This window comes from Xenopus laevis, chromosome 3S (genome assembly GCF_017654675.1).
Source record: "Xenopus laevis strain J_2021 chromosome 3S, Xenopus_laevis_v10.1, whole genome shotgun sequence".
Classification (NCBI taxonomy): domain Eukaryota; kingdom Metazoa; phylum Chordata; class Amphibia; order Anura; family Pipidae; genus Xenopus; species Xenopus laevis.
The window spans coordinates 131,111,260-131,139,114 of record NC_054376.1 but is presented as its reverse complement, the minus strand read 5'-3'; the positions used below and the strand labels follow the sequence as shown (position 1 = coordinate 131,139,114).

The window sequence follows — 27,855 nt, the reverse complement described above, 5'->3', positions numbered from 1 at the left end:
TACAAATGATTTTTTTATTATCAAATAATTTAATATAAAATGAAATGGGAGGAGTCATGTGAGTATATATAATATATACAGTCTGTACATGAGGCGCTGTCCTGCGCTTGGGGATCATTCCAGTCATTATATCTCTTGATTGGACGATACAAACAGCAACATTTCATTCAGATTCCCTGATTGGACGTCTCAGAAGCTCCGCCCATGGGGTACATTCTCCTCACGCCGTGACCCCCCCACTGTGATGTCCCCCCACAATCCACTGGATCCCCCGAAACTCATTCTGTTTTCTCCCAGACTCTCTCCTGGCTCTGATGCTGCTTAGTGAATAAGCCCCACTAGTCACATGGAAGGGGGGGATTATATAAAATGCACCAGCCAATCAGCTCCTGCCTTTAAGTGACATCACGTCCAGTTCAAGATGGTGGAGCAGAGGACGGAGTCAGTAGCAGTGGGCTGGGATTGGGGTGCTTTTCTCACTGGGGAGGATCTGCTGGAGGCTGGAGAGGATTTTCTTCTGGTGACCGGCGAGTGTGACCCCCATCCTGAGGAGATCTCTGTGGGGATAAAGAAACAAACTGGTTACGGGGACAAGGGCCTGAGCCCCCCACAATGAAAACCTTTGCGCTCAATATAGTCACATGACTCCTGCTAAACACACAGTGGCACCCAGTCACTTTACTTGCCCTCTCTATTCCCCTGCCCCCCACATTCCCTCCTTCCTCCCCTCTCAGCCTCTACATCCCCCCACATTCCTCCCGCCCCCCCACATTCCCTCCTTCCTCCCCTCTCAGCCTCTACATCCCCCCACATTCCTCCTGTACCCCCACATTCCCCCTGTGCTGCCCCTTCCTCCCCTCCTGGACACTACACCCAAGTTGCGTCCTTACTCAGTGCTGATGTTCTGCACTCGGCTGAATGTGGTGAATCCGGCGTTCCTGAACCCGTCCTCGTAGCGCCCCATCTTAATGGCATGGAGCCACTCACTGACCGATGAGAAGGAGGAATAATGGGGGGTGCGCTGATCCAGCAGGGGCTGAGACGTCCTGGGGCCACAGAGGAACAGAGACATTAGAGAGTGTGAGACACCCACTATGGGTGAGACAGTCAGTATGAGACTCATTGTGGGTGAGAGACAGTCAGTATGACACTCATTGTGGGTGAGAGACAGTCAGTATGAGACTCATTGTGGGTGAGAGACAGTCAGTATGAGACTGTGGATGAGAGACAGTCAGTATGAGACTCGTTGTAGGTGAGAGACAGTCAGTATGAGACTGTGGGTGAGAGACAGTCAGTATGAGACTGTGGATGAGAGACAGTCAGTATGATACTGTGGGTGAGAGACAGTCAGTATGAGACTTATTGTTGGTGAGAGACAGTCAGTATGAGACTCGTTGTAGGTGAGAGACAGTCAGTATAAGACTCATTGTGGGTGAGAGTCAGTATGAGACTGTGGGTGAGAGAGAGTCAGTATGAGACTGTGGGTGAGAGAGAGTCAGTATGAGACTGTGGGTGAGAGACAGTCAGTATGAGACTCGTAAGTGAGAGTCAGTTTGAGACTGTGGGTGAGAGACAGTCAGTATGAGACTCTTTGAAGGTGAGAGACAGTCAGTATGAGACTCATTGTGGGTGAGAGACAGTCAGTATGAGACTCTGATTGTGGGTGAGAGACAGTCAGTATGAGACTCATTGTGGGTGAGAGACAGTCAGTATGAGACTCATTGTGGGTGAGAGACAGTCAGTATGAGACTCATTGTGGGTGAGAGACAGTCAGTATGAGACTCGTTGTAGGTGAGAGACAGTCAGTATGAGACTCTGATTGTGGGTGAGACAGTCAGTATGAGACAGTCAGTGCAGAAGAGACAGTCAGAGAGACCCAGAAGAGTTGGGGTCATTAACCCTGAGGATGCATAAAGAGCTTTTTATCCCCCCCCCTTACTCACAAGGTCAAGGACCCCCACACACTGCTGATAACTCCACCCCTCATTCCACTGACATGAAACAACTGCACCCCAACCTTCTCCTCCTGAGAGATCCTTAACCCCTCTCCTGCCACAGCCCTGCATAACATCATTCTCCAACCCCTCTGCTGGCAGCATATTGCTCATTTCCTTGCTAAAGGCTTGCAGAGCATCATCCCTTTGTGCAGAGCATCGTCCCTTTATGCAGAGCAGAAGAGCAGAAGAGCAGAGCTTTGCATAACTTTAACCATTGACTTGCCAGAGGGCAGGCTGCACTTACCCCAGCTGCTCTCGTGTTGTGATCTTTAGACTTGCAGGGTTGCGGATCAGCTTGTCCAAAGAGCTCACAATGTCAGCGAATCGCGGCCGCAATGCCCGGTCCCGCTGCCAACAGTCCAGCATGAGTTGGTGGAGGGCGGTGGGACAATCTGGGGGTGCAGGGAGTCGGTAGTCTTGCTCTATGGCATTAATCACCTAGGAAAGGAGCGGACAGTGTGCCTTTAAATAACAAATAGACTCACGTATAAGTGCACTTACACAGGCTGAGCTGGGATGGAGTAAAGCCCAGTCAGGACAGTGGTGTTGTACATAAAATTAGCCCAAGGCCCAGCCTAAAACACAAAGCTTATAGTAAGTAAACTCATCTTATTAGAGACGTCCCCAGCTTATAATAGTAAGGCCACTAATAAGACATAGTAGGTCCCAGCTTATAGCAATAGGTCTGTAGTAAGACCCAGTTTATAATAGTAAGGTCAGTAGTAAGAACAGCTTTTAATAGTAAAGTCAGTAGTAAAGCCCTGCTCATCTGCTCATAATAGTAAGGTCAGTACTAAACACAGCTTATAATAGTAAGGTTAGTACTAAACACATCTTATAATAGTAAGGTTAGTACTAAACACATCTTATAATAGTAAGGTCAGTAGTAAACACATCTTATAATAGCATGGTCAGTAGTAAGAGCAGCTTTTAATTGTAAAGTGAGTAATAAAGCCCAACTTATAATAGTAAGGTCAATACTAAACACCGTATAATAGTAAGATCAGTACTAAACACAGCTTATTATAGTAAGGTCAGTACTAAACACCTTATAATAGTAAGGTCAGTAGTAAACACAGCTTATAACAGTAAGGTCAGTACTAAACACATCTTATAATAGTAAGGTCAGTAGTAAACACATCTTATAATAGTAAGGTGAGTTGTAAACACAGCTTATAATATTAAGGCCAACAGTTAGCGCAGATTATAATAAATAGGTCAGTACTAAGACACATCTTAAAATAATAAGTGTCATTTCATGAGTAGGTCGTTGTTTATAACAGCAAGGTTGATAGTAAGACCCAGTTTATAAAAGGAGGCATAGTAAGGTCATTAGGCCCATCTTGTAAGAGTAAGGTCAGTACTTAGGCCCAGCTTGTAGTAGAAAGGTCAGTATTTATGCCCAGCTTGTAAGAGTAAGGGGATACAATTTAGCCCTACAGACTGGGATCCAGGCAGGGACAGAGCTTGGACTGAACTCTGAAGCATAAGAAGGATCTGGGTCCCCAAAGATGAAGAAGAGGGGCTCAGAAATGTACTCACATCCTGATTGGACATATCCCAGTAGGGTCGCTCTCCGAAGGACATAACTTCCCACATGACTATTCCGTAGCCCCAGACATCGCTGGCTGATGTAAACTTGCGGAAAGCTATGGCTTCTGGGGCAGTCCATCGGATCGGGATCTTCCCTCCCTGGGGGGAACAATACAAGGAGAAAGTTAGGGGTTCTTCCCCATAGTGCTCACATTCTCCCTGCCCTGATCCCTCAGGACTTCTCTATTATTCTCTCTATCCAGCTGCCCGATTCTACTTGTCTATTCAATCTCTCCATGATTCTCCCTCCTTCCTTTGTCTTCTTTCTCCTTGTTCTGATTATCTCTCTTCTCTATTTCTTTTCTCCTTGCTTCTCCTTGCCAACCCTCACTAGTCCCATTACACCTTCCTGTTCATTCCTCACCAACCCTCACTAGTCCCATCGCCCATCTTGTACCCTTTCTACTTGCTTCGACTTACCAACCCTCACTAGTCAAACCACCCCTTCCTGTTCATTCTTCACCAACCCCCACTAGTGTCATTACCCATCTTGTACTCTTTCTACTTGCTTCTCATTACCAGCCCTCACTAGTCCCATCACCCATCTTGTACCCTTTCTACTTGCTTCTCCTTGTCAACCCTCACTAGTCCCATCACCCATCTTGTACTCTTTCTACTTGCTTCTCCTTGTCAACCCTCACTAGTCCCATCACCCATCTTGTACTCTATCTACTCGCTTCGACTTACCAACCCTCACTAGTCCCACCACCCATTCCTATTCATTCCTCACCAACCCTCACTAGTGTCATTACCCATCTTGTACTCTTTCTACTTGCTTCTCATTACCAGCCCTCACTAGTCCCATCACCCATCTTGTACTCTTTCTACTTGCTTCTCCTTGTCAACCCTCACTAGTCCCATCACCCATTTGTACTCTTTCTACTTCTTTCTCCTTGTCAACCCTCACTAGTCCCATCACCCATCTTGTACTCTATCTACTCGCTTCGACTTACCAACCCTCACTAGTCCCACCACCCCTTCCTGTTCATTCCTCACCAACCCTCATTAGTCCCATCACCCATCTTGTACCCTTTCTACTTGCTTCGACTTACCAACCCTCACTAGTCAAACCACCCCTTCCTGTTCATTCTTCACCAACCCCCACTAGTGTCATTACCCATCTTGTACTCTTTCTACTTGCTTCTCATTACCAGCCCTCACTAGTCCCATCACCCATCTTGTACCCTTTCTACTTGCTTCTCCTTGTCAACCCTCACTAGTCCCATCACCCATCTTGTACTCTTTCTACTTACTTCTCCTTGTCAACCCTCACTAGTCCCATCACCCATCTTGTACTCTATCTACTCGCTTCGAATTACCAACCCTCACTAGTCCCACCACCCCTTCCTGTTCATTCCTCACCAACCCTCACTAGTGTCATTACCCATCTTGTACTCTTTCTACTTGCTTCTCATTACCAGCCCTCACTAGTCCCATCACCCATCTTGTACCCTTTCTACTTGCTTCTCCTTGTCAACCCTCACTAGTACCATCACCCCTTCCTGCTCATTCCTCACCAACCCTCACTAGTCCCATCACCCATCTTGTACTCTTTCTACTTGCTTCTCCTTGTCAACCCTCACTAGTCCCATCACCCATTTGTACTCTTTCTACTTCTTTCTCCTTGTCAACCCTCACTAGTCCCATCACCCATCTTGTACTCTATCTACTCGCTTCGACTTACCAACCCTCACTAGTCCCACCACCCCTTCCTGTTCATTCCTCACCAACCCTCACTAGTGTCATTACCCATCTTGTACTCTTTCTACTTGCTTCTCATTACCAGCCCTCACTAGTCCCATCACCCATCTTGTACCCTTTCTACTTGCTTCTCCTTGTCAACCCTCACTAGTACCATCACCCCTTCCTGCTCATTCCTCACCAACCCTCACTAGTCCCATCACCCATCTTGTACTCTTTCTACTTGCTTCTCCTTGTCAACCCTCACTAGTCCCATCACCCATTTGTACTCTTTCTACTTCTTTCTCCTTGTCAACCCTCACTAGTCCCATCACCCATCTTGTACTCTATCTACTCGCTTCGACTTACCAACCCTCACTAGTCCCACCACCCCTTCCTGTTCATTCCTCACCAACCCTCATTAGTCCCATCACCCATCGTGTACCCTTTCTACTTGCTTCTCCTTGTCAACCCTCACTAGTACCATAACCCTTTCCTGCCTCCGCTAGTCCCCCTCTCTTAACTTACTTCTCCCTACAGACCCTCACTAGTGCCATCACTCCTACTGCCCTCTCTACTTGCTTCTCCTTGCCCACCCTGAATAGTGCCATCACTCCTTCCAGTGCATTCCTCACCAACCCTCACTAGAGCCATCAACCACCTTTTAACCTTTCTACTTGCTTCTCCCTCTGCTTCTTTTACTCTGCTTAACCCACCCCTTCTTCTCTCCCCCTCTATATGCCCCTTGCATTCTCCTCCCCATGGCTCTCACCAGACAAGAGGTGTATGTTGGGTCAGTAGATCCCTCCTGCAGGAACCGGGAGAGGCCAAAGTCGGACACTTTACACACCAGGTTACTGTTCACTAGTATATTCCTGGCGGCCAGATCCCGGTGCACAAAACTCATCTCGGCCAGGTAGCGCATGCCGGAGGCAATTCCTCGGAGCATCCCTACCAGCTGGATAGGCGTGAACTGCCCGTCGTTTTGCTGTTTAACCACAAAAAGGCACAATTCCTTAATTATTGTTCACAATCACACACTCATTTGCACTAGTGCACAATACATCACTTACTCGCAGGAATGAGTCCAGGGCCCCGTTCTCCATATACTCAGTGATGATCATGACGGGGCAGTTGTTGGTGATGACCCCCTCTAGGTGAATAATATTGGGGTGGTTGAACTGGCCCATGATGCTGGCCTCACTAAGGAATTCCCTGCGTTGGCGCTCGGTGTAGCCGCTTTTCAGTGTCTTGATGGCCACGTAATTCTCTTTCTTTCCTGGAACCTTCAGGCGCCCCCGGCACACCTCCCCAAATTCCCCTGTAGGGGCAGAAAGGAAAGTAACAGCCAGAAATGCCTCCCGCTCTTCAGCCATCTGACTTCTACCCTCCATTTTCCAAGGTATATCATCCCATCATATGGTCTTTTTGCCCTTACAACCCCCCAATTTCTGCTGCTCACCCCCACATCACTTGACATACTCTCCCACTCTGTGGTGGCCATTTTTCTACCCCTCCCACCAACTCTGAGATAACTCCACCCATAACGACACTTCTAACCTAGGTCTCCAAAATATATATTGCTATTGATCTTATAGCTTTTATCAACTGGACTGACTCTCCTGAACCTCCCATTTACCCTTTATCTTCCCATCCCCCTCCCAAACCATTTGCCCCACCCCTTGCCATAACTCACCTGCTCCAATCACCTCCTCGATCTTTACACAGGACACATCGATCTCCTTAGCAAACTCTCTCACTGCTTCATTGGGATCCTCATATGTGAAAGGGTCAATGTACACCTTGGAGTCTACAGGAGACAAAACAAATTACAGGGAGACTGAGGCCGTCAGTAACAGATATTACAGGGAGACTGAGGCCGTCAGTAACAGATATTACAGGGAGGCTGAGGCCGTCAGTAACAGATATAAAAGGGAGACTGAGGCCGTCAGTAACAGATATTACAGGGAGACTGAGGCCGTCAGTAACAGATATAAAAGGGAGACTGAGGCCGTCAGTAACAGATATTACAGGGAGACTGAGGCCGTCAGTACAGATATTACAGGAGACTGAGGCGTCAGTAACAGATATAAAGGGAGACTGAGGCCGTCAGTAACAGATATAAAAGGGAGACTGAGGCCGTCAGTAACAGATATAAAAGGGAGACTGAGGCCGTCAGTAACAGATATTACAGGGAGACTGAGGACGTCAGTAACAGATATTACAGGGAGACTGAGGACGTCAGTAACAGATATTACAGGGAGACTGAGGCCGTCAGTAACAGATATTACAGGGAGGCTGAGGCCGTCAGTAACAGATATTACAGGGAGGCTGAGGCCGTCAGTAACAGATATTACAGGGAGGCTGAGGCCGTCAGTAACAGATATAAAAGGGAGACTGAGGCCGTCAGTAACAGATATTACAGGGAGACTGAGGCCGTCAGTAACAGATATTACAGGGAGGCTGAGGCCGTCAGTAACAGATATTACAGGGAGACTGAGGCCGTCAGTAACAGATATAAAAGGGAGACTGAGGCCGTCAGTAACAGATATTACAGGGAGACTGAGGACGTCAGTAACAGATATAAAAGGGAGGCTGAGGACGTCAGTAACAGATATTACAGGGAGACTGAGGACGTCAGTAACAGATATAAAAGGGAGACTGAGGCCGTCAGTAACAGATATAAAAGGGAGACTGAGGCCGTCAGTAACAGATATTACAGGGAGGCTGAGGCCGTCAGTAACAGATATAAAAGGGAGACTGAGGCCGTCAGTAACAGATATTACAGGGAGACTGAGGCCGTCAGTAACAGATATAAAAGGGAGACTGAGGCCGTCAGTAACAGATATTACAGGGAGACTGAGGCCGTCAGTAACAGATATAAAAGGGAGACTGAGGCCGTCAGTAACAGATATTACAGGGAGACTGAGGCCGTCAGTAACAGATATTACAGGGAGACTGAGGCCGTCAGTAACAGATATTACAGGGAGGCTGAGGCCGTCAGTAACAGATATTACAGGGAGGCTGAGGCCGTCAGTAACAGATATAAAAGGGAGACTGAGGCCGTCAGTAACAGATATTACAGGGAGACTGAGGACGTCAGTAACAGATATTACAGGGAGGCTGAGGCCGTCAGTAACAGATATAAAAGGGAGGCTGAGGACGTCAGTAACAGATATTACAGGGAGACTGAGGACGTCAGTAACAGATATAAAAGGGAGGCTGAGGACGTCAGTAACAGATATTACAGGGAGACTGAGGACGTCAGTAACAGATATAAAAGGGAGACTGAGGCCGTCAGTAACAGATATAAAAGGGAGACTGAGGCCGTCAGTAACAGATATTACAGGGAGGCTGAGGCCGTCAGTAACAGATATAAAAGGGAGACTGAGGCCGTCAGTAACAGATATTACAGGGAGACTGAGGCCGTCAGTAACAGATATAAAAGGGAGACTGAGGCCGTCAGTAACAGATATTACAGGGAGACTGAGGCCGTCCAGTAACAGATATAAAAGGGAGACTGAGGCCGTCAGTAACAGATATACAACAGGAGGCTGAGGCCGTCAGTAACAGATATTACAGGGAGACTGAGGCCATCAGTAACAGATATTACAGGGAGGCTGAGGCCGTCAGTAACAGATATAAAAGGGAGACTGAGGCCGTCAGTAACAGATATTACAGGGAGGACTGAGGACGCCAGTAACAGATATTACAGGGAGGCTGAGGCCGTCAGTAACAGATTAAAAGGGAGACTGGAGGCCGTCAGTAACAGATATTAAAAGGGAGGACTGAGGCCGTCCAGTAACAGATATTACAGGGAGACTGAGGCCGTCAGTAACAGATATTACAGGGAGACTGAGGCCGTCAGTAACAGATATAAAAGGGAGACTGAGGCCGTCAGTAACAGATATTACAGGGAGACTGAGGCCGTCAGTAACAGATATAAAAGGGAGACTGAGGCCGTCAGTAACAGATATTACAGGGAGACTGAGGCCATCAGTAACAGATATTACAGGGAGACTGAGGCCGTCAGTAACAGATATTACAGGGAGGCTGAGGCCGTCAGTAACAGATATAAAAGGGAGACTGAGGCCGTCAGTAACAGATATTACAGGGAGACTGAGGCCGTCAGTAACAGATATAAAAGGGAGACTGAGGCCGTCAGTAACAGATATTACAGGGAGACTGAGGACGTCAGTAACAGATATAAAAGGGAGGCTGAGGACGTCAGTAACAGATATTACAGGGAGACTGAGGACGTCAGTAACAGATATAAAAGGGAGACTGAGGCCGTCAGTAACAGATATAAAAGGGAGACTGAGGCCGTCAGTAACAGATATTACAGGGAGACTGAGGCCGTCAGTAACAGATATAAAAGGGAGACTGAGGCCGTCAGTAACAGATATTACAGGGAGACTGAGGCCGTCAGTAACAGATATTACAGGGAGACTGAGGCCGTCAGTAACAGATATTACAGGGAGACTGAGGCCGTCAGTAACAGATATTACAGGGAGGCTGAGGCCGTCAGTAACAGATATAAAAGGGAGACTGAGGCCGTCAGTAACAGATATTACAGGGAGACTGAGGCCGTCAGTAACAGATATTACAGGGAGGCTGAGGCCGTCAGTAACAGATATAAAAGGGAGACTGAGGCCGTCAGTAACAGATATTACAGGGAGACTGAGGCCGTCAGTAACATATATAAAAGGGAGACTGAGGCCGTCAGTAACAGATATTACAGGGAGGCTGAGGCCGTCAGTAACAGATATTACAATCAGTAACAGATATAAAAGGGAGACTGAGGCTATAACTGATATTACAGAGAAAGTTTAAACATCAATTAAGGAGAAGAACAGACTTACTGTGACCAATGAGGTACTGGCCAGGTTTGTCACAATACTCCGGCTCATTGGTGCTCCCGTGCTTTCTGTGAATGGCATAAAAAGGGCCAAACATTAGATGTGACTTGTCTGTGCAGCAGGAGAGATCCATTTGCTGGTATAAAGATGCACTTACCTGATACACACCACCGCAGTGATGACGACTGCTAACACCAGTAATGTGCCCACCCCAGCAGTGCCAGCTATTAATCCCACCTGTGCCTGTGGTTTCTCTGGATCTGGGGAAGGAATAAATAACATTACGTTTGGGGCAGCCCCAGCAATCATTTATTTCACTGCTCAAATTCAAATATTGTCTATAAAAGTGTATAAAGCGTCAGCTCTTGTCACTCACTTTGTGTCAGGGTCTGGAATAAAGTGTCCCCGCTGAATGCCCCATACCCGGCCTCTGTCCTCGCCCTGACTTGTACCACATACACGGTGCCAGCGTGGAGCTCAAGCAGATGGGCCTCATTGCTTGGGGTCTTCAGAAACATTATCAGGGGTTTCTCCTGGTCCTGGGGACACAAATGAGGAGTTGAAAGCTTCATTCTTTCACCCATTACCTTTTGTCTCTTTCCCCAAATGGCACCCACCTTCTCGTAGTATTTGACTTCATAATCCAGAATGTTGCCTTTGATGGGTGCTGAGTGCAGAGGGGTGGCCCAGCGGAGGGTGAGTGTCGTTTCTGTTGCGCCCATTTGTTGTATGCCACTAACTGGGAGGGGAACTGGAGGAGAAACCAAGGAAAGTGATTAATGACTCTGCCCCAGGGCTTATGAAAGGGTTAATGGTTGAAGAGTACCTACCATCACGGTCAGTGGTCACATTTACTTCCTCCCCCACTGCCCCGCTGCTTCGTTCAGACACGCCATTTAAAGCCAACACGCGGAAGTTGTAGGTAATTCGGGGGCGGAGCCCAGACACGCGGAGCCTGCGATCCTCCAATCGCTGAGGCCGGGGACTGTAGTTTAAGCGAGAGCAAGGAATGCAGGTCCCACCCCCAGCACATTCGATACACTGAACTTCATAGTAAAGGTCCCCTCTCCCACCAGCATCAAGTGGTTCGCTCCATTCTAGGTCTACCATTGATCCGTTCACCCGGGCAACAATACTGCGAGGAGCTGAAGGGGGAGCTATGAGCGAGGAGGAGAGAAAAGGATAACGTTGGGAGGCAGAACGTGGAGGATGCTGGGAAATTCAATTTTTTGGGGACCTGGAGTTTTCTGGATAACAGATCTTTCTGTAATTTGGATCTTCATACTATAAGGCTCATGTAATCATTCAATAAAGCCAATAGGCTGGTTTTGCTTCCAATAAGGATTAATTATATCTTAGTTGGGATCAAGTACAAGCGACTGTTTTATTATTACACAGAAAAAGGAAATCATTTTTAAACATTTGGATTATTTGGATAAAATGGCGTCTATAGGAGACAGCCTTTCTGTAAATCTAAGCTTTCTGGATAACCGGTTTCCAGTTAATGGATCCCATACCTGTATAGGGAAGAGGCTGAGGCTGGGGGGGCATTTTGGCTACTGGGTCACATACAGTTAATGTGGGGGCAGAAAAAGAGACAGTTCATGTATAGAGGGTACTCACTGCTGCAGGCTGCTGTTGGGGGGTCTGTCGAGGCTCTGTAATACCCGGGTTTGCAAGCACACACAGTTGCCCCAGGGCCAGTAGAAAGGCTGTTGGCAGGACAAGGCTGGCAGGGCTTCTCTCCCACGGAGGATTTAAAGTATCCAGGGGCACAAGCTGTAGGGGGACAAAACAGAGAATGGGACAGTTCTTTGCATTTGTATATGGGTGGGAGCTGTCATACTGCAAGCACTTCTCTCTATATATGTCTAACTATATCTATCTCTGTTCTATTCATTTACATATAACTCCTCCCATTCTTGCTGAACTACAGCTCCCATCACCCTCCTATGCACATGTTGGACACACAGAAAAGACTGGGTATTCTGCACGGCTGTATAAATAGACCCTGGGACTGTCCCGGATTCCTTCCTGCCTTTGTTTAATGACACAAAGAGGGGACACAAGGGGCAGATCCGCTCATGAATGAGGGAGATAAGGAAGGGACTGGAGACAAGGACAGAGCAGAATGATGTGACCCTTTATTGAGGCCTTATCCCCCTCCCCAGGGTCTCTGCTCACTGGTCTGGCTGCAACTTCTGAACTGCAACTCCCAGCAGCCCGGCACAGTCCAATGATACCACTTGTCTGACTGCAGCCTGATTTCAGCTCCAGTTTATCACTTTCTGCCCCAAGGGAAACTAAATGCCCAACTGCACAGATATATCTCGCTGTACCCAAGATCGGAGAGCAATTAGCCAGCTCTGATCTCTAAACACTCAACTGATCTCTTCATCAAATGATTGGTTGCTATGGCCACTCATCTTAGTAACCAGCAAGCAATCAGAAATATAGTGGAAAAATAAAAAAAAATTAAAGAATGAAAGCAAACTCTTTTTCACAGTTTTGCATCAGAGGCAAAGTTCCCCTTTAATAAGTATATAATGAATCCACTGTTTTTTAGGGATTACACTAAATACTCTTCAGTCACTTTGGGCTGTGTTTGTCCTGCATAGAAGGTGCTCCCAGCACTCTGGCAGTAGCAGGGTTAAAGGTATATGAATTAAACTCTTCCCTCCCCCTCTCCTTGCATCTGTCCCATTCAAACATCCTGCCCCCCCCCCCAAATACCTGGCATTCCGGCTCCCTTTTGTCTGTGACACCTCCGAGGCCTGACTGCCCCCCACCTGCAGCTCTTATGCAGCTCTCATGCAGCTCTCATACAAATGTCATGCAACTCTCATACAACTGTCATACAACTGTCATACAACTGTCATACAACTGTCATGCAGCTCTCATGCAGCTCTCATGCAGCTCTCATGCCCACACACCAGATTGGGTTATACCCAGCGGGGAAGTGAGAAGGAACAGGAAGGCTGCAGTGAAACCGGAGATTTCAGGGGAGAGGCACACGGGGTGGCAAATACATCAGCAACACATTATGGCAACACAAAGGCCTGAAACAACTACAGTATTTTACTGTATTGGCCCCAGAGTCATAGCCCAGCCGAGTGTTCTGTATGGGCCCTAGAGCTGGACAGAAGTCAAGTACATGGGCCCCAGACTGAGAGCACGACCCACTGTCACTACAGGACCCAGAGCTAGATAGTAGCCTACTGTACTCTACTGTATGGGTCTCAGCATGAGAGAAACCCACTGTACTCTACTGTATGGGTTCCAGAGCTAGATCGTAGCCTACTATACTCTTCTGCATGGGCCTCAGAATGAGAGAGAAGCCCATCCTGCTTATAGGTTCCAGAGCTAGAACATAGCCTACTGTACTCTACTGTATGGGCACTAGACTTAGACTACAGCCAACTGTAAAGTATAGGACCCTGAGTAAGAGCCTCTGAATGAGATGCCTACTGTATGAATGAAGGCTACTGTAAACTACTATATAGGTCTCAGAGCTAGAATGCAACCTACTGTACTGTATGGGTTTCAGAATGAGAGAGAAGCCCACCCTGCTCATGGGTTCCAGAACTAGAACATAGCCTAATGTACTGTATGGGTCTCAGAATGAGAGAGATGCCCACTGTACTCTACTGTATAGGCTTCAGAATGAGAAAAACCAACTGTACTCTACTGTATGGGTTCCAGAGCTAGAACAAAGCCTACTGTACTCTACTGTATGGGACTGAGGATGAAAAGACACTGTACAATACTGTATGTGTAGTCTACAATATAGGTCTCAGAGCTAGAATGCAACCTACTGTACTGTATGGGTCTCAGAATGAGACAGAAGCCCACCCTGCTCACGGGTTCCAGAGCTAGAACTCAACCTACTGTACTCTGCTGTGTGGGCCCCAGACTAAAATCACAGCCAAAGTATAGGACCCTGAGTAAGAACTTAGCCTTCTAGACTCTGCAGCATGAGTTCCAGAGTCAGAATGCAGGTTACTGTACTCTATTGTATGGACCACAGAACTCTACCACATGGGCACCTGAGCTAGAACACAACCTACTGTCCTTTACTCTATAGAGCTCAGAATGAAAGAGAAGCCTGCTATACTCTACTGCATCTCAGAGGGGTGTTTGTACGGGAAAACATCAGAGAACTACAGTAATAACACCTTCCAAAACATGCTTATCCTTAGCAACCCAATGATCTCTAAGCCCACCTGTAACCCCCGTAGTCTCTATTTAATGTGGTTAGCCATTCCCTTCCCATCAGTACTTGAAGTGTTTCCTTACCTGTGCACTTGGTGCGTCCATCCTTCTCCTCTCGTCCAGCCACACAAGCGCACTCCCCTACAGCCGGCTTTGCCCATTCTCCATCTTCTCTGCAGTACATGGTTGGCCGTCTTCCCTGTGGCCCCTCTGCCCCCTCAACACAGCTGCCTTCAGCTGATACCACCAGTCCCTCAGAGACAGTCTTTGGGAAGCTTGCCAAGGATGCCACCACAGCTGGGCAAACCCTATAGAAGACACGGACGGCCAATAGTGCCATGCATGCCCCTTGGTCCTGGAAAGCCAAATAGAAGCCATCGCCTGTCAGGGGCCCTATGCGAAGAGTCTTCATATTTAACCTAGTGGAACCCGACGTTCCACGTCTATTTGGTCGGCCCAAAAAATCAGCTGCTACAGTGTCCACTCTGACCCAAGGGTTCTCCATCCAAGGTGGGAAATGGTCATTGGCCAAGTCATGATTAGCTTGGTAATAGTAGAGGTTAAAGGTTTCCTTGCAAGAGCGACCGGCCCGTGACAGGAAGGAGCACTCCAGCATAGTAAATGTGATTTCCACGTACGCATTGCTGGCCAAGCCACGCCGGATGTAGATGGTCCGTAGCCAGTTGTTCTGATTGGAAAGATGGGCATTGCAGATCTCGTATGTACGAACTGGTGTTCCCTCGTCATCCAGGCCAGACATCTCGTCCCACTACAGTAATAAGAGGATGTAGGAAACAATAAAATTAATAATGGATACCAGTGGGATTATTAATCCAGCAGGACCGCTCAGGAGCTTGTTGGGCCTCCAGTAGGAAAGAAGCATTAGAAACAGGTATTAAGTGTGAGTAGAGGCATCCTGGAGATAGGGTTGCCACCTGGCCGCTATTTTACAGGCCTGGCCAGTAAAATTATGGTTGATCCCAAAAAAGATAAATATATAGGAAGGCCGGTATTTTTTTCCAGCAAAGGTGGCAACCCTACCTGGAGAAGAGAAAGTAAGAAGCAGCCATTTAACACTGTGGAACAGGAAACGCAGAAGGAAAAAGGAAATGGTATTATTTATACAAGAAGTTCAACAGAAACAACAGGAAGTTGCTGAGAATCGACAGGAAGCTGAAATGGAAGTTGGTTAAAAAAGCGAGGAAGGCCATTATCCCTCCAGGGAACTGAGGAAGGCTGGAAAGGAAGTTGTTTTATAAAAGGAAGAAGTAGTGGCTGTTCAGACAACTTTTCCCACATAGGGAAGGAAATAGCTGATTAGACGACAGGAAGTAAAGAAGGAAGTTGGCTAAATGGGAAAGTAAATATGGTGTGCTGGGTGGGAAAGCTGAACGGAGAGGCCAGAGAGTGTCTGACAGGGGGTCCATACCTGTCCGTCCACTTTGGGATAAGTTGTCCATTTAAGGTCTGTGGTCTCCAGCTTGGTGTTCATTAGGGTGACTGTGGGGGGACAGAGAGGGGGACAAATTGAGTGGACGGAGCAAGACCATTTCTAGCGGCAGAACATGGTGGGACTCCAGACTGAAGTTGCCCTTTAAAACTGAAAGACTTTAGGGCTCGTTCACATCAATGATGCCTCTTATTTACGGGGTACATGCATTCAACATGGAAACTCCCCTTGGGGATTCCCACTGCCGCTCAAGGGTATTACCCAGAATGCACCTGGAAAGTCCCAGAACCCAGTCATTTCTGCTAATGATTTCCATATAAAGTGAGTCCCTGGTGTACACAGTATGTGCAGCGCTATATACAGTATATATGATATACATTGTGCTGGGCATGGGGGAGACTGGCATGCTGTATATGTGGCGTGACAAGGGCTTGGCACCGGGCCCTGGCAATTAAAGTGACGGTGTATCAGGGTGACTGGCAGTGTCCTGTGTATATAGGCTGATAACTAATGGAAGGCTGAGAGATTAGCGTGAAGGCAAATACTGACTGTACAACGCCAGCGCGTCTCGCTTACATGCGGGATTGCAGGTAACGCTCTAATTATATGTGGGTCTCTCGCTAGTACATACCCAGGGGATTTGCCAGTTTGAAGTTTATCATATGGGAGAGGTGGCAGCCCAGTACTGGGGTACCAACAATCAGGCAGGACAATAGTTACTGTATATATAATATTACTATATAATGTAATGCTGAGGAGGAGACCCCAGCCCGCCGGGCACTGTCTGTTCATTAGACTGGTACCTGACCAACTGACCCCTGGGCACGATCCCTAAAGTGGCCCAGGGAGCAAGAACACAAGCCCAAGCGTTGGCTCGTTCCCTGTAACTATAAAAGGCTGAGACAGAGCACCTGGCGGCCGTATCCAGGTAAGAGACCAGCGAGTAACAAAAGGGAAGCCTTTGTCTCCCAGTAGGAACATTATTATGAGCTGGCACAGGCGGGCATGTCTGATTCCAGGTGCCTGGGGAGGAGCGGGGGAGGGTGGGGGTAATTACAGGTTTGGCAGACAAAGGAATTGCCCTAGGGGCAATCAGAGAGAAACGTGAGTCACAGAGATGTGAGGCTGAATTTATAGGAGGTGCGTGAGCAGACAGATGCCAGAGCCCATGTAATTCTCTGCCAGACAGCCAACAATGCTCTCTGCCCCATTACTCTTATACAAGCAAATAAATACTCCCCTACAGGTGCACCTCTCTCTCCCACGGGTGCTGCTCACATCTACGTCTGTGGGTGCCCTGCCCAGTACCACAGCTCTCACCATCATTCTTTCCATATACTGAGATGTCAGAATCTCTATGCGAGTACTGACCCAGTTCTACTGATTCCTCTCTCTATGTGAGTATTGGAGACGCCAATTCAAGCACAGGATACACAGTAGATAACAGATAAGTACTACTATAGTTTATATAAACAAGCTGCTGTGTAGCCATGGGGGCAGCCATTCAAGCACAGGATACACAGTAGATAACAGATAAGTACTACTATAGTTTATATAAACAAGCTGCTGTGTAGCCATGGGGGCAGCCATTCAAGCACAGGATACACAGTAGATAACAGATAAGTACTACTATAGTTTATATAAACAAGCTGCTGTGTAGCCATGGGGGCAGCCATTCAAGCACAGGATACACAGTAGATAACAGATAAGTACTACTATAGTTTATATAAACAAGCTGCTGTGTAGCCATGGGGGCAGCCATTCAAGCACAGGATACACAGTAGATAACAGATAAGTACTACTATAGTTTATATAAACAAGCCGCTGTGTAGCCATGGGGGCAGCCATTCAAGCACAGGATACACAGTAGATAACAGATAAGTACTACTATAGTTTATATAAACAAGCCGCTGTGTAGCCATGGGGGCAGCCATTCAAGCACAGGATACACAGTAGATAACAGATAAGTACTACTATAGTTTATATAAACAAGCCGCTGTGTAGCCATGGGGGCAGCCATTCAAGCACAGGATACACAGTAGATAACAGATAAGTACTACTATAGTTTATATAAACAAGCCGCTGTGTAGCCATGGGGGCAGCCATTCAAGCACAGGATACACAGTAGATAACAGATAAGTACTACTATAGTTTATATAAACAAGCCGCTGTGTAGCCAGGGGGGCAGCCATTCAAGCACAGGATACACAGTAGATAACAATTAAGTACTACTATAGTTTATATAAACAAGCTGCTGTGTAGCCATGGGGGCAGCCATTCAAGCACAGGATACACAGTAGATAACAGATGAGTACTACTATAGTTTATATAAACAAGCTGCTGTGTAGCCATGGGGGCAGCCATTCAAGCGCAGGATACACAGTAGATAACAGATAAGTACTACTATAGTTTATATAAACAAGCTGCTGTGTAGCCATGGGGGCAGCCATTCAAGCACAGGATAAACAGATATGTACTAGTATAGTTTATTCGTTTATAATAATCAACTATAGTAGTACTATAATGTTTGTTTATATAAACTATAGTAGAGTTTCTGAAGCAAACACACCAGTTGTACCAGTGCAGGGCAACACTACATTATATTTTTTGATGTTAATGTTCCTTTAAATTTGCCCAGGCCCAAATGCCATGAACGTGACTGCACTGACCTTTGTTGCTATAGTGACCTCAGACTGCATTAAACTGCCGTCAGCTGATTGGAGGCTTGAGGAGCAGCCTGGGAACAATGTGGCCCCTGACAGTAATTTAAGCTACATTTGTACAGGGGGCACGTTTGTGCGTGACAATAACGCTTAATTATGCTAATGAGGCTAATAAATGGTAAGTGGCAGTTAACCAGTAACTAATGTGACTGGGGGCACGGAGGAGAGGTGACCTGTGCGGCAGCTAATGGCAATAAATCCCGCGGCACCCAGGATACATTACACACCTATACGGGCAGGAGGAGGAAGGCTGCTGAGTAACCGCTGAGTAATGGTATGGCCCCCCGTGTAATGGTATGGCCCCCCGTGTAATGGTATGGCCCCCCGTGTAATGGTATGTGGCTTCTTACAGAGACAGAGGAGATCACGTTCAACTAGGTCATCCCAAGAGCTGGCACTCTACCTCGGTATCATCAATGACTGTTTCATACAATACTCACTCCCAACAAAGAACCATGTACAGGTATGGGACCGGTTATAAAGAATTCTTGGGACCTGGGGTTTTCTGGATAATGGGATCTTTCCGTAATTGGGATCTTCATACTAAGTCTACTAACATGAATTAAACCCAATGGGATTGTTCTGCTTTTAAAAAGTAGTAATTATATTTTATTACATATTTTAACAGAGAAAAAGGAAATCAGTTTTAAAAATTCGGATTATTTGGATAAAATGGAGCCTATGGGAGACCGCCTTTCCGTAATTCGGAGATTTCTGGATAATGGGTTTGCTGATAGCAGATCCTATAGCTGTACTACGGCATCATATCAGAGTCACGTGCCATCAGCTTCATTTCCTTCTCTTCCAACCAATAGAAAGGCCAATAAAGAGTTGAATAATAGTGCATGCTGGGACCTTTAGTTCCGCACATTGACACCAGGGTGGGGCTGTATTAATGGCTGGGCACAATTACAGGGGGAATACCCTCCATACACTTGGGAGAGAATGGCGGCACTGGGAGCCAGGGGCATATCATGTGACAGCACCCCCAAAAGTACAGTGACTAAATCTGCTCATTGCTTCCTCCAATCACTCAGACTGGCACATTCATGTCAACTGATGTATATCAGGCAGGTTTGAAAGGAAAACAAAGAGTTAGTCCCTTAATCAGCTTGGGGGCCTACTGCTACCAAACCAGTCCTGTTACATAGTTACACAGGGTTGAAAAAAGACCAAAGTCCATCAAGTTCAACCCCTCCAAATGAAACCCAGCATCCATACACACATCAGCGAAAATGGAAACGATACATTCAATGCCCACCTCCAGGTCATTAATCAATTGTATCAAATACTTTCGCAAAATAAAAGTAGATCACATTCACTGCCATCCCTGAGTCAAGGTTCCTGCTCACCTTCTCATAAAAGGCCATTCAATTCATATGGCAAGGTCTGCATAAAACTATGTGGCACAAACTCATACTACTGTAAGCAGAGAATATAAGGAACTAGGCAAGAAAATGATCTAGGACAGGTGTGTCCAACCTGAGGCCCACGATGAATATGAATGCAGCCCAGCTTGAAGCAGAGAGAAAAGGAATAGAAGGGGAAAAAAACAAAGATATTAAGAAATAAATGTATGAAAATACAGAGAAAACGAGAGTGAAATAACACTTTGTGCTCTCTAAGTCAGACACATTAACCACCTCAGTGTGTCGTCTTGTTAGGAACAGGCTTACTATGCCAGCTTGTAACAATGTAGTAACCTATGGAGTAGGGAGGATGGGGGACTCTGCCCATTGCCCAGTTAGTAATAATAATGTGTGGCCCCAGAGAATTTTTCTTTTTCCAATGTGGCACAGGGAAGCCAAAAGGTTGATAATAATCTCTAGGAAGATACTGTGGGATAGCAGTTATAGTAGGGAGAGATGGTGCCTATAGTAACAGTGGATAATAGTCTCTGGGAAGGGAGTGTGACTGTGGGATAGCAGGTATAGTAGGGAGAGATGGTGCCTATAGTAACAGTGGGATAATAGTCTCTGGGAAGGGAGTGTGACTGTGGGATATCAGGTATAGTAGGGAGAGATGGTGCCTATAGTAACAGTGGATAATAGTCTCTGGGAAGGGAGTGTGACTGTGGGATAGCAGGTATAGTAGGTAGAGATGGTGTCTATAGTAACAGTGGGATAATAGTCTCTGGGAAGGGAGTGTGACTGTGGGATAGCAGGTATAGTAGGGAGAGATGGTGTCTATAGTAACAGTGGATAATAGTCTCTGGGAAGGGAGTGTGACTGTGGGATAGCAGGTATAGTAGGGAGAGATGGTGCCTATAGTAACAGTGGATAATAGTCTCTGGGAAGGGAGTGTGACTGTGGGATAGCAGGTATAGTAGGGAGAGATGGTGTCTATAGTAACAGTGGATAATAGTCTCTGGGAAGGGAGTGTGACTGTGGGATAGCAGGTATAGTAGGGAGAGATGGTGCCTATAGTAACAGTGGTTAATAGTCTCTGGGAAGGGAGTGTGACTGTGGGATAGCAGGTATAGTAGGGAGAGATGGTGCCGATAGTAACAGTGGATAATAGTCTCTGGGAAGGGAGTGTGACTGTGGGATAGCAGGTATAGTAGGGAGAGATGGTGTCTATAGTAACAGTGGATATTAGTCTCTGGGAAGGGAGTGTGACTGTGGGATAGCAGGTATAGTAGGGAGAGATGGTGCCGATAGTAACAGTGGATAATAGTCTCTGGGAAGGGAGTGTGACTGTGGGATAGCAGGTATAGTAGGGAGAGATGGTGTCTATAGTAACAGTGGATAATAGTCTCTGGGAAGGGAGTGTGACTGTGGGATAGCAGGTATAGTAGGGAGAGATGGTGCCGATAGTAACAGTGGATAATAGTCTCTGGGAAGGGAGTGTGACTGTGGGATAGCAGGTATAGTAGGGAGAGATGGTGTCTATAGTAACAGTGGATAATAGTCTCTGGGAAGAGAGTGTGACTGTGGGATAGCAGGTATAGTAGGGAGAGATGGTGTCTATAGTAACAGTGGATAATAGTCTCTGGGAAGGGAGTGTGACTGTGGGATAGCAGGTATAGTAGGGAGAGATGGTGCCTATAGTAACAGTGGATAATAGTCTCTGGGAAGGGAGTGTGACTGTGGGATAGCAGGTATAGTAGGGAGAGATGGTGCCTATAGGAACAGTGGATAATAGTCTCTGGGAAGGGAGTGTGACTGTGGGATAGCAGGTATAGTAGGGAGAGATGGTGTCTATAGTAACAGTGGATAATAGTCTCTGGGAAGGGAGTGTGACTGTGGGATAGCAGGTATAGTAGGGAGAGATGGTGCCTATAGTAACATTGGATAATAGTCTCTGGGAAGGGAGTGTGACTGTGGGATAGCAGGTATAGTAGGGAGAGATGGTGCCTATAGTAACATATAATAGATATAGTAGGGAGAGGTGGTGCCTGTAGTAGAATTAGAGATCTGGGGCTTCAGATGAAAGTGCTTATGAGGTGTCAGTGCAGCAGAAGTCCCTAAATAACCCCTGGGCCCCCCAACATTCAGAGGGTTTGGATTCCCTGTAGCCCCTGTTGTTTCCCCGGGCCCCCGCTGGATTGGCCCCTACAAGAAGAGAAGCAGATGTGGGGGGGGGGGTAGAAGGCCGGGTCGGTGCAATTGGACAGAAAAGGAAAACAAAAGGAGATCCGGTGACATAATGTACTTGTCTGTGCCGGGGGTGAGGGAAGACTTGCCCCAATGATCAGGGAGGAAGCAGCAATTAGCCAACAAGTCACTAGTGAAAGTGTCAGCGAGTGGGGGAGGTCAGTGTGGGGGGAGCGGCTCAATGGAATAAAGTGCTTTGGTCTCTAACAACTTTCATCTCCCTTTAATCTTCTATGAATGGGGAGAGAGTGATGGGGGGGGTTACTGCACCCAGGGGGCAAATTGGGAGGGAGGAGACCAACATAGTAAAGTGCAGTTACACATACACTACTACAGCATGGCATTTATACACAGCATGTAACAAAGTAGAAATATGTGGCCCCTAAAGCTGCCCATACATGTTGAGATTTATAAAAGAGCCGATCATCATTGTGAGACCACGATTATCTCGAAACAATCGTACGGAATTGTCCATCAACTAAAAAGACCACGAATTTCTCAGAACGATCGTACGGAATTTACCATCAACTAAAAAGACCAGGAATTTGTCAGGAAAACAAAGGGGAGCTGCAGACATAGATACACTGGGACCCACAAAGATTTATTAACCTGCCCGTCAATTTCCTGACAGATGTCGGCCGAAAAATCGTAAGATGTACGATCATTCCAATCCCACTAACCGCACGATAATTTCGAAGGATTGGTCGGACTTCCCTAAAATCAGTCGTTGGGCAAGAAGAATCTTTGTGTCTATGGGGAGCCTAAGTGGAAGGTTATATGAGCCGTGGGCAGTCGCACCCTATAATTAAGCACCTGGGGAGGAAGGAGAAGGGGGGACAGATCATTTAGGGGAGTAATTCATGTGTTTATGTACAGGGGGAGAAGAGAATGGGAAGCACAGGGGGACAGAGGGGGCTCAGAGATAAACGAGGACATATGGACGGCAGGGAAAGTGCAGGGTACGGGGAGTTGGAGAGAGAGGAGATGAAAGGCGGAGGGGGGAAAGGAGGGAAGAGGAAGGGAGGGGGACACAGGAAGGAGGAATGAGCAAAGTCGGCCATTGTTTCTAAACAATCCTGAGAGGCAGCAGCTTTTGTACATTGTATCCACGATATTAATAACTTCATGGAGAGGCTTGGCTGCAGAGCTTACAATCACAACAGCATTAGACAAAACTATTAGCGAGAGATTCTGGGAGGGGGTGAACTGTAATTTTTAAGTCTTAAGTTGTCGCTGAACTACAAATCCCGGTAGCTGAGGATGCTGGGACTTTTAGTTCTCAAGACAACAGGAGGGCATCATGGTCCCTTAGTCAATTCAGAGAAGAGTAACTGGACAGAGACAAGGGAGTACAGGGGGAGACAGAGGGGGGATATGGGGAGACAGAGGGGGGATATGGGGAGTCATAAGGGGAGTCAGGGGGAGACATAGAGAGAGATACAGAGTGAGGGATGGGGAGACAGAGGGGAATATGGGGAAACAGAGGGGGAATATGGGGAGTCAGGGGGAGACAGATAATGAGATACGGGAAGTGCTGGGGGAGAGAAACACATGGGAGTGAGGAAGGGGCAGAAAGGGTAAGATATGGGCAATGGGTTTGGGGAGGAAAAGACAAAGGGAGAGACATGGGCAATAGGGAGAGAAGGAGAGACACAGGGAACTGAGGGAAGAGGTGGAATTAGGGAGGGGTGGGTCAGTTGGGGGGAGGGATAAAGGGGTGGAAAGGGGTTCAGAGGGAGACTGGCTTGGGTAAGTGGGGGGACACAGGTGGGGATGAAGTAGAAATACTCCGGCACATACACACAGTCCCTGGGAGACCAGCCCCAGAAGGGCAAATACAATGCTGGAGAATTCGTCAGAAAAGGACATGGGTTCTTATTGGCTCTTGCGTTTCTCTGAGCCCCCCGTATGTGGAAGGAAGAGGGGACGTCACTGGGTGATGAAAGTGAGGGACACAGAGGGGGAGAGGTGAGAAAAAGGGGCTGCATAAGAGAGGGGGGCCAGGTGAGAGTGTGTGCTGCAGAGAGTACAGGGGCCCTGTAGCAATACAATAGATTATTATTATCATGTTGTACTTACAATGTTGTATCATATCCCACCCAGTGCTTCCTACACACACAGTAATATCAGTATCTCCTACACTGCACCTTCCCTAATGGACCTCAACTTTCCACTGCTCCTCCCAAACCCCTGGGAAACTTCCCTTTCCTCGGAATTGTCTCCGACAGGCCCAGGGACAGCCTGCAAGTGGCCCCTCTGGGGTAGAGCCTTCCAGCCAGGCCAGTGGCAAACATATAACATGAGTATGTGAGGAGCAGCTGGGAGCATATACACATTTATATACACATGTATCCTCCGGTACACAACTCATTACACAACTCACTGCCTGGTTAAAGCACAACTGCTTGACCCTACAGCCAGTGTATCCGTCTCACTCATATAGTCTGCCCATTAGTTCCACTCTATGTATCATGCTGCTATATTCTCTTTATTATACCCACAGCTGTACAGAATACTCTCTGTATCTATCACATGACCCACTGTATCCACCATACGACTGTATTCTGTATATCAGACCCACTATTTAACTGTATTCTGTATATCAGACCCACTGTATCCACTGTATATAGTATACCCACTGTATCCATCATGTGACTGTAGTTTGTATAATATACCCACTGTATTCTGTATACTATACCCACTGTATCCACCGTATTCTGTATATTATACCCACTGTGTCCTGCTGCATGACACCTATGAGGCCAAATGCTAAGGAACGAAGAGCAGGGATATGCGTAGTTGTGAGGCTTTTACACCAGTGTGCAAGGAATCGCATTCTCACTGACTTGGTGCCCATGTTATACACACAGCGCCCGTGTTATACACACAGCGCCCGTGTTATACACACAGCGCCCATGTTATACACACACAGCGCCCGTGTTATACACACACAGCGCCCATGTTATACACACAGTGCCCGTGTTATACACACAGCGCCCATGTTATACACACACAGCGCCCGTGTTATACACACACAGCGCCCATGTTATACACACAGTGCCCGTGTTATACACACAGCGTCCATGTTATACACACAGCGTCCATGTTATAAGCACAGCGCCCATGTTATACACACAGAGCCCATGTTATACACACAGAGCCCATGTTATACACACAGCGTCCATGTTATACACACAGCGTCCATGTTATAAGCACAGCGCCCATGTTATACACACAGAGCCCATGTTATACACACAGCGCCCATGTTATACACACAGAGCCCATGTTATACACACAGCGTCCATGTTATAAGCACAGTGCCCATGTTATAAGCACAGCGCCCATGTTATACACACAGAGCCCATGTTATACACACAGAGCCCATGTTATACACACTGTGCCCATGTTATACACACAGAGCCCATGTTATACACACAGCGTCCATGTTATAAGCACAGCGCCCATGTTATACACACAGTGCCCATGTTATACACACAGTGCCCATGTTATACACACAGAGCCCATGTTATACACACAGCGTCCATGTTATAAGCACAGCGCCCATGTTATACACACTGTGCCCATGTTATACACACAGTGCCCATGTTATACACACAGTGCCCATGTTATACACACAGTGCCCATGTTATACACACTGTGCCCATGTTATACACACTGTGCCCATGTTATACACACTGTGCCCATGTTATACACACTGTGCCCATGTTATACACACTGTGCCCATGTTATTCACACAGTGCCCAATTCACGCCTCTCCTGCTGGCAGTACCTCAGTGATACACATTGCCCTGCTCAAATCTTACTACAGAGCTTTACAAACAAGTCCCCCATATGGGCCAGTGGTAGGTAGGAGCCACTCAGAGCATGTACTCACTGTAATAGGGCGCCTGGCAATACCTGCTGTTCCTTCAAATTCATTGGAATCCCAGGTAATCACAAATGTCTCTTTACACATTTTGGGGCAATTACCCGGGATCCCCACATGTCCTGTGTTTTACATGCGCCAGTGCCAAGGAAGTGACAGGGTGGGTATATCAGGCTTTTCACTGCCCGCAGGAGTAGAGGTGAAGCTCACGTGTGCCAGGGCCCTTGTACTGTTACTCAGTCTAATGTACGTGAACCTGAGTGACTGTCCTTTATATCCTTATTCATGTTTTATACATAGTTTATCAGTGCTAGTTGCATCACATACTACATCTTTACTCATTATATTACATTCTTACTATATCTTTACCCAGATTACACATATTATATCTTCACATATTATATTCTCACATACTCATTCACATACATACTATGCCCTTACTCATTCTACATACATACTGTATCTGTGCTGATTATATTTAGGGATGCACCGAATCCACTATTTTGGATTCGGCAGAACCCCCGAATCCTTTGTGAAAGATTCGGCCAATACCAAACCGAACCCTAATTTACATATGCAAATTAGGGGTGGGAAAGGGAAAACATTTTTTACTTCCTTGTTTTGTGACAAAAAAGTCACGTGATTTCCCTCCCTGCCCCTAATTTGAATATGCAAATTAGGATTTGGATTTGGTTTGGCCAGGCAGATGAATTTGGGCGAATCCGAATCCTGCTGAAAAAGGCCGAATCCCGAACTCTGTGCATCCCTAATTATATTATATACATGTGATACTCCTACACATACTAGATCTGCACAGTCGTATTCTATCAATACTACATCTGTATTCATTACATTACATACTATATCTATACTCATATACTAGCCATAGTATAACTTTACTTACATGATACCAACTATAGCCTATATATATATATTAAATACTTAGTGAAATATAGTTTATCCTTACTGATCTATAGTTCTATTATATACATACTGTATCCATGCTGAGGATATATATATATATATACACACTGTAGCCTTACTTCTATTATGTACATATTTGCTATGTGCTATCATTGTATTATATACCTACATGTTACATCTATACTCATTATATTCTAGACATACTCCTAAACACTTTACTTGTTCCAATCAATAACATGTACTATATGTATATCAGTCGCTATAATGTAATAATAAGATGTTATATTATAATAAGTCGTTATATAAAGAATGTGAGCTGTGTTTATATAGACAATAGCATACAGTGAACCCATCCTATAAGGTTACTCATTGCAGGACATATCATGTTACACACAGTCAGTATATATAATATAGAACAGTCAGTCTATACTTTACCTTCTAGAGCCAGAGACAGGGGGAGACACAGGAGGAGGAGCCAGAGATCCATGGGGGAGGAGCAGCTATAAATTGATCCAATAGAAGGAGAGGTGAAGCAGCAGGAGGCGGAGCCCAGTGTCAGGGGGGAGGAGCCATAGTCCAGCAGGAGCCAGACTTACAGGGGAGCAGTGAGGCAACTAAAAGACAAAGGGGTCGGCCAGGAGGAGTCGCAGACACAGGGGAGACATGATTGGACACATGTAACGTCACTAGTCCAGCACTTCCTCTCACCCGGGGACAATGAGTGTAAAATCCGCAGGGCCCGAGTGTCCGGCGGCCACAGGACAAGTCCCGCTCAGTATTGTACAAGAGTCCCGTATCCGGCAGTCAGGGGAGCAGGAGAGAAGAGCAGGAGTCAATAAGAACAGAAAATTGCCCCAGAGTAAAGCAGCGCAGTTCCTCCCGAGCCCGTCTCCTCTCTCTCCAGTCCCAAACTAACTCTCTGCTCCCACTCATTC

General features: G+C 46.7%; 1 protein-coding gene across 1 annotated transcript; it reads right to left on the bottom strand.

Moving 5' to 3' along the window:
- On the bottom strand, positions 1–27,855 carry ephb4.S (EPH receptor B4 S homeolog). Its single transcript, XM_018239778.2, has 16 exons — positions 27,356–27,855; positions 15,771–15,841; positions 14,426–15,110; positions 11,753–11,908; positions 10,960–11,286; positions 10,747–10,880; positions 10,506–10,668; positions 10,287–10,389; positions 10,133–10,197; positions 6,967–7,080; positions 6,344–6,591; positions 6,043–6,258; positions 3,540–3,689; positions 2,242–2,435; positions 891–1,046; positions 1–557 (listed from the first exon to the last, which is right to left on the bottom strand). Exons 1-16 carry the CDS (start codon positions 27,405–27,407, stop codon positions 443–445), a joined length of 2,949 nt encoding a protein of 982 aa, XP_018095267.1. The 5' UTR covers positions 27,408–27,855; the 3' UTR covers positions 1–442.